The sequence below is a fragment of the Syzygium oleosum genome, unplaced genomic scaffold, assembly GCF_021117445.2.
Source record: "Syzygium oleosum isolate NSW1041296 unplaced genomic scaffold, Sole_v2.1 Sole_v2.12, whole genome shotgun sequence".
Taxonomy (NCBI): domain Eukaryota; kingdom Viridiplantae; phylum Streptophyta; class Magnoliopsida; order Myrtales; family Myrtaceae; genus Syzygium; species Syzygium oleosum.
In genome coordinates this window covers 6,326,446-6,334,052 of record NW_026607496.1, presented here as the reverse complement: position 1 = coordinate 6,334,052, position 7,607 = coordinate 6,326,446, and the positions used below count along the sequence as shown (strand labels likewise).

General features: G+C 40.4%; 1 protein-coding gene across 4 annotated transcripts; it reads right to left on the bottom strand.

The window, feature by feature from the left end:
• Positions 1-414: 414 nt before the first annotated feature.
• On the bottom strand, positions 415-6,779 carry LOC115672180 (transcription factor bHLH155-like). Of its 4 annotated transcripts, XM_030593954.2 has the most exons (11): positions 6,545-6,779; positions 6,329-6,475; positions 5,701-5,901; positions 5,322-5,415; positions 5,177-5,218; positions 4,851-4,910; positions 3,571-4,761; positions 3,376-3,477; positions 1,036-1,182; positions 817-942; positions 415-720 (listed from the first exon to the last, which is right to left on the bottom strand). In XM_030593954.2, the coding sequence occupies exons 2-11, from the start codon at positions 6,424-6,426 to the stop codon at positions 637-639; spliced, it is 2,145 nt and encodes a 714-aa protein (XP_030449814.1). In that variant the 5' UTR covers positions 6,427-6,475; positions 6,545-6,779; the 3' UTR covers positions 415-636. The 4 variants fall into 4 exon arrangements, with proteins under 4 accessions (XP_030449814.1, XP_056172718.1, XP_030449815.1 ...); XM_056316743.1 differs by having other exon boundaries at positions 3,571-4,659; positions 6,329-6,779; XM_030593955.2 differs by lacking the exon at positions 5,701-5,901 and having other exon boundaries at positions 6,329-6,779.
• Between the last annotated feature and the right edge of the window lie 828 nt (positions 6,780-7,607).

Genomic DNA, 7,607 nt, shown 5'->3' with positions numbered 1-7,607 from the left:
ACAGTCGCCAACACGGCAAGGGGTGCAGTTCTTCCTTGTTTCCTGGTTCTTTGTAGAAGAAATCAGTATATAGACAACGCAAATTGATATAATTCGCTCATCTTCTAACATGACTACATAGTCGATTGACAGCACTCTGTGCAAAGTCTACAGGTTCTTTAAGAGAGAGAGAGAGAGAGAGAGAGAGAGAAAATTAGACGAAATTTTATAATGCTTAAGTCAAATTTTACAAATCCTATATCCATGACAACCGATTTTGTGATAGTTCATTGCGATGTCTGGATCAAGAAGAATGCTCTTGCGTTTCATATGTCTGTCTCCTCGGATTGAATTCAATAGTATGATGTTTCTCTGCATTCAAGCCAGACTTGGTCAAACCTTATCTAGAGTGAAGAATAAGAATTAAGCAGGATGTTTTCGAAAGAGAATTAAGAAGAATTAATTACCCACGCAACAGATCACTGCAGCAATACAAGACCATCCATTCACCCGATATCACTATTTAGATTCTAATCAACATTTGATAATAACTCGCAGGAACACTAAAAGAAACTCCCATTGCAAGAATGACATCCTACGACCACTAGACCAAAACAGACTATTTGTTAGTGAATAGATAACCCAACAGCCATTAAGTCATGTCGGAACGGAATTCCTTCGGTGCTGTAAAAGCTGCATCAAAGGCCAGAATATGTCTATTCTCTGAAAACCCTTTGAGGCCTGGTCCAGAAAAAAAAACAAACAGATTGATTTAGTACAATCACAGATATTATCTCATTGAATCTCTGCATCAGCATCAGTAGTATAATATAGTACCTCAACAATGAAGCAGGCCCAGGTATTGCCAGAATCTTTCTCTGTAACACCCTTCACGATGGTCAATTCTAGGCGTTGAAGCACACGAGCAATGTCAAGAAAAAGCCCTTGATCGTTGCATAGCATCTGCGACAAGAAAGAATTTGTGGAGTTATAACCAGGTGTAACCCGCTCGTATAAGGAGAGAAAGCTGATGAGCAATGAAGAAAAAGTACAAACCTCAATAAGCATGAGTCCTGGGTATTCCAGGTCTTCCACCACTATAGGGCATACCTGAAGCTCACCTCCTAATTCAAGAGCCCAACTAGCTCCACCCTGGGAATCAGCATCGATTTCAAGTGCTCTCCATCTGCTCCGTCCGGATTCCTGTGTGACATAACCATTGAAAAATGTCAACACGTAACATTTTGTGTAAAATGTAGATTGTCTAGTAAATTTGATGCAAATCAACAAGGAGTTTATGCAAAACTACCAAAACATCTTTTTTAAGATTACATTGCTAGTTTATCCTCATCTGAGTCGGACAGAGAACAAGTGGATCCATGGGTTGTGTTCAACCAAATTTGTTTTAGGTGCCCTCAGACTGTCATGAGCATACTACTTCCATCCGGTTGTGCAGATACTACTTTTAATCAATAAGCAGGGACTAATGAAGTCGGCTGCATGTGATGCCTTGCCTATTCATTCTAATCAATAAGTAGGGACTAACGACACCACCACGAGGTATCTTGCAGCTGCAGCTACACAGAGTTCCTCAAAGAAACCACACAGACATTGATCAAAAGAAACGCAAAAGAAAGAGAGAAATCATACCAAAATCTTCCTTTCAAATATTCAACTACATTTCAATCCAATGTATGAACTTATTGAGTATTAACGGAAGAAGTATATATTCTTAAGATGATGTCACAAAGGCTCATTAGCAATCTGTTTTGAGGTTTCTCGTGGAAGAACCATCAGCAGGAAGCTCTAAATGTAACCTTATCGATTTAATAGTACGAAAAAAGAACAAAGGGTTTTCAAACTTCAATTCTCGGCCACACAGAAGTTATTGAAGTCCTCGTGCTAAAACAGCTCCAGAGGTCTATGCTGGAGTGTTTAACTTTTGAGGAACGGTAATGATCATGTACTGCGAAGCTTTCATCTTAACATGCAAAGTCTAGTATTGAAACCTATTTAGTTACCATTTGCAAATCATACTTAACATGTGTCAAGTAGCATATGTCTAGTCTAACAGGTTTTACTTATATATAGGCTGTAGAAATTTCACTCCCAGCTCCTCAATCTCCTCTGCGGAAAGGACCCTGATACTAATTACAATCAATCGTGAATTAGGCAAACTGTACATTTAAAATAGATCGGAAGTCCTCGACAATGCAGACAAAAAGTCCAAAAGTTCATTAAGTTGGACTGCATTCCAGTCATGTGATTCAATCAGAAAATACTTGGATTTCTTTTAAAAATTTAAGAATCTTGTACAAAGTCAATTGAGAACAAACAGAATGAAGAAATGCATCAAAGGAAGGAAAGACCACAGTTACATTCTAAATATATTAAGGAAAGCTGAAACGAAGAAAGCCAGAATTTGACGCATAAGTAGTTTCATTATAACATTTAGTCAAACAATCTCTTTACACAAGGCCGATCACTATAATCTCCATGACTGAGAACTATGCTATAAGAATAATCAGATTGGTGGTGGCATCTCTATTCAGCTCATCATTCAGCAGTCCTTTTTTATGGAAACCATAAGAAAGGACATGAAGAGATACAATGTATCACATAACATGTATCTCGCATAAATTGTTATTTAATGGCACAACACAGTCTATTGTTTTACAAGCCATAAAAAAGAAGAGTAAACAACAGCTTTTTATGTAGGACAATGTGTTAAATGCTTGCAAAATCATATCAATGCTCGGCATGTGATCAGATGATATGTCAAGACCTCACTCTATCCGCCTACTCCAAGGCCTCTGCAGCCATGAGACCCACAGCTGAAGCATCGCTCACTGCAACTGCAAATAATTTGCAGTCGCCCCCTCCCCCCAAAAACTCCCCAGCGCAGCCACAAAAAATTTCTCTCCTACTCTCTCTCTCTCTCTCTCTCTCTCTCTCTCCAGTAGGCTATTTAAGTTTTCTTGATAGCATTCATTTTTTCACTTTAATTGTCTATCAAGTTCCTGTACTTCTCAAAAGTAACCTTGTCCTTGGCGACCTTCTGCATTCACGAAATCACAGTAAACCAACTAAAACCAGGAAACCGGCAAATATGGGGCTGACAATAGTTAACAATGTATATTTTACCGCTATAAACAGGATTAAGCGTGTGATGCTTCAGTTAATACACACTCATACTCTACAATATCTGGTTATGCTTTACTTTATACTCGATGGGAATTGACAAGTATCTTCCTAGGTCATTATATCATTCAAAAGCCAATAAATAGTCTCTGCAAGCTTATGCAATGTAATGCTTCTGCAGTATGTGAAAGATGGGGTCCCTGCAATAAAAATGGGGGAAGGAATGGATGCAATAATATAGGACGAGTTAAATACCTCTGGAGGCACCCACTTCTTCAACTTCTCTGCCCGGTTGGTTGCGCCTCTTAAGAACAGCATGTGATTGATTGTTCGATCTAGAAGGCCATCAATGCTACACTGAAATCACAAATCACACAAAAGTAATTAGTGAGCATAGGTAGCAAAGACAGGAAAATGACATGGAAGCACCAACTACGAGATGGTACGGACCTTTGCACCATTTGGGACAAGGTCCCTAAGTTCCTTCACTCTGTCCTGAATCAACTGTCTGTCCCTTGGTCTTATCCTCTGGTTATCACCTGGTCTTCCCTTTCTTTTGCTACCGCTGATCATCTTCTTCTGCCCCTTAGCCTGTTCATGAGGGGATCTTCTCTTCCTCTGCTCTTTTTCAGTGACTGTACTCAGCGTGCTTTTATCTGAAGTTAAAGAATCGCTGGAAGTTTCTTTACCTATATTCCTAGAGCTGAATGCAGCTGGAGTTATGCGGCTTGCAAAATCTCCACTCAGGCAGCTTTCTTCAGACTTCCTTTTTGTTCTCAAAGAAGTCAAAAGTTGCTCCGGTTGAACGGTTGAAGATGTGATGTTGGATTTATTTGGTGAATTACCATCAGGACCATCATATGAGTTACTGACAATAGATTCCAAGAGATACTCCTCTTCATCTTTGGCAGGATATCTCCCAGATTCCCCAGCAAACAGCTTATTGCCATCAACAAAATATTGATTCTCAGTCAAACAAGACCTTGTAAGCACATCCATATCTGTAAAAAACGAATCCACTGGAAATTCACTTTGCCACAAGAAAGTTGGTCCAGGAGCTTCATCTAGCTCATAGTTCACGGAGAAGCTAGACATGTTGCCTACGGTTTCATTTTCGATATTCTCAACATCATTGTCTCCAAATGGTAGGCTCACAAAGTCGCTAGCAGTGAAGTAGTCCTCCATGCCATCATAAAAGTCACCTAACCCGCCTGAAATGTAACATTTGTTGAAGGCATGCAATTCTTCTTCTGCACAAGAGAATCCAAAATCATCATAATCCATCCTTTCTGACCGGTTTGCAGGTCCAATTGGGGGAGTTGACACTTTGGAAGGACTGGCTGCCAAGACACAAGTCTGATTTTCCCATGCATCTTCTTGAATTTCTGACAGAGGCCGAACATGTACGAGATTTAGCATGCTGCAATTCACCTCAAAATTGCTATATAACCCTTCAGATTTTGTTTTAAAAACCAGGTTGCCAGTTATGTTCAATGACTCATCCACATCATCTATAAAACAGGATGGGATTGAATGATCCTGCAGGCCATGGTTCATCGTGGAAGTTAGAGAACGGCTAAAATCGTGTTGAAGTGAGACTAATCCCGTGAGATCAGCAACTATCGCTATGTCTTCAGCAACCTAAAGTCAACAGGATAGAATATGAGACAAGTTATATTCCTCCAGCTATTTACTTGTATATTATAGAAGGAAAGAGGATGAAGACAGACCACTTCCAAGGAGCCTAGTTGCAAGACCCCGTGTGGAAGAACAGGTAACAGGAGAATAGTCTGCGCAAGCATATTAAGCAAGATCAGTAGGGTAACTAATAAAAGAAACTACTGCACAGCCACAAGTAAACATATGAAGTAACTTTTACTTGAAAATCAACTTGCACATTTTCCAACCATTCCTTGAAGCACATGGTTGCCAGCAAATCCATATGCCTATAAACACATGGTATTGGGACCGTCATAATAAAACTACCCTACTATACTTGGTTATAATATCTATCATATTGGCATAGTTATCAAAATAAAATCAACGCATTTATTACCTTCACACCGGCCAAAAACTGTGGTAGCCATTCTTCAGGAAGCTGCAAAGACACAATGTAATTTAGAGCTGCCATATATCCAGAATAAACTGTACAAAGTCTTCAACTGGCTAATATAATGAACAAAAAACTCGTTGCAACTAACCTCTAAAGGAATCTCAGAGTTGGACTGAGAAGCCAAAATATCATCAGAAGAAAGCCAACAGTAGTTGCCTGTGACTGCCACTTCGCCTACAAGCCTAATGCATGTAAAATGAATAACATCAAGACACTGCTATTGCAATTATGTACTAAGGAAAATTTTGTGCTGCAGGTCTATTCTCAACCAATTAAACACAAAATATTTTGCTCACATATCATTATTCTTTTTCTGGATTTTCAGCGAACAAGTATTCAAATTCCACACACAGAGACTTTTTATTAAAAATACCACTTAAAGCCCTGAAAAAACTAATTGACAAGGATTATGCAAAACACAAATGGAGAAGGAGAAAATTCACAGAAAGTTAAGACTGAAATATTACCCTTCTCCCAGTGAGTAGTGAAGACATGACATATCGGTTTCCACAACTCCTAAAGGGCTTGCACTTTCATTCTGTAAGCCATTTTCATAGGCAAAAGAGAACAGCTCGCCTGATCTGTTGAAGTATAACTCATCTAAACAATTCTCTATATTTCTTCTAGCCTTTGAATGGTCAAAATACCCATCTTCCCATGTTAAAACCCTGAAAATGAATTGTGTACAGAACGTCGTCAAAAGGCAGGAAGTTTTTCCTTTGAAAGTAATTTGCAGAATTAAGTGTAGGCTTTGGACCGAGACCATCGAGACAAACATTAGACACACTGACATATGACACCCATCGTGACCCGATCCTGCTTCATGTCAATTAAAAGGGACAAGTCCCGTGGCAGGGGCAGACAGAACATGAGCAAAACCCAGAGATGGTTAACGCGTCTTTCATCATTAAACATCTAGATCAAGGCCATTTTTACCAGAAATGCCATCAACAATCATCCAGGAAGACAAAATTGAACAGTGCATAAAAAACCAGATCATTCATTTCTAGCCTAGTACTGAAATGCTCAAAATTCAAAGGACCATCCATCAGACTACTTGCAATCACATAAACACAGGGTAAGGAATTGGCTTACGTAGGGACTTGACGCCTGATCTTCCAGAACACCGCGTATGTCCAGGGCGAATCGCGACACAAGCTCTGTAGCAACTGTCGTAAAGCAGCAGTTCCCATGCTACTGGGTCAAACAACTTGGAAATTTTTTCCCCTAAATTACAAACTCCTGATACAAAACAGTGTCCTCAATCAATATAATCACCAAGCCTATCTCCCTAGCTACCTCGGTACGAACCTCGCCCCGCTCGCTTCATCTGCAACCCGGCTCTTCGCTTCGTCGGCCTTCGCTTCGCCGGCCGCCCGGTCAGCACGAGCATCGAGTATCCCATGGTTTCGGGCTCAAAAACTCGAGCTCCAGCCTCGGAATCACAAGTTCCTCCGCAGCTCTTGAAGCGTTAAAACGCAGAGAGCCTCCACCTATCAAAGGCGAGAGGGAGAGAGAGACAGAGAAAGCAAATGCGAATTCTTTGTCTTTGAACAAAACATGAACGGGTCTCGACGTCCCGATGCTGTCATTTATAGAGGCAGAGCAACCTCCGCCACCGGTCACCGGTTCATCCGGTCCGCCTGCGGTTATATTCAGTTAAATTTCCACTGCTCGTAGGTTAAAACCGGGAGCCGTCGGTCAAGATTCATCGTCCTCCGCAAGATGCGATCAGATTCCGGGCCCCGCCCAATGAGAAGGTGTGCACTGTGCAGGGTGCACCCGAAACTATTATTTTGGCTTTTTATAATTTGAGGACATGCTGTTTTATTATTTCTTGTAAACAATGCGCGCACTTGAACACTCGCCTCATTTACATTCAAAGGTTCGATTTATTTTGCGAAAAATAGATAATTCGAAAAATATTTTCTTAAAAATAACTCCCCGTATTGCTTAAAATAATTGATCGACGAAAAATATTTTCATTATCGACTATTATATATGCCTAAACATCTTAAATGCAGCGGTCCCTTTTCCTCCGTATACCATGCAATTACTGGAAATGCGCGGTGTCGGGTTTCATGTTTTTTTTTTGTCTGTCATATTCTAACTCTCATCTTACTCTCAGACTTTTGCCTTGTCTCCTGCAGAGCGTGGGAATCGAAATCAACACTTGAAACTAAACGTCCCCAGCCCCAGTCCCTTGAGAAGGTGGGGATTTGATGTTGACAAGTGCTTTAAAACGATCGTTAGACATGAGACAGATGGATGTGAGAAACGGGAATAAGAGTTTGCCGCCAAGACATGCATTTCATTCTAGCTCGTGCTAAATCTATATACCAACGACTTAAGATGAAGAAAATTTGTAATCGCA

Coding starts and splice junctions, on each gene's coding strand:
- LOC115672180 (XM_030593954.2), bottom strand. CDS start 6,426: ATGGGAACTGCTGCTTTACGACAGTTGCTACAGAGCTTGTGTCGCGAT. Junction 4,911..5,176: donor AGTTTTTGGCCGGTGTGAAG/GTAATAAATGCG, acceptor ATGCTTGCGCAG/ACTATTCTCCTGTTACCTGT. Junction 1,183..3,375: donor AGAAGTGGGTGCCTCCAGAG/GTATTTAACTCG, acceptor TATGTCACACAG/GAATCCGGACGGAGCAGATG.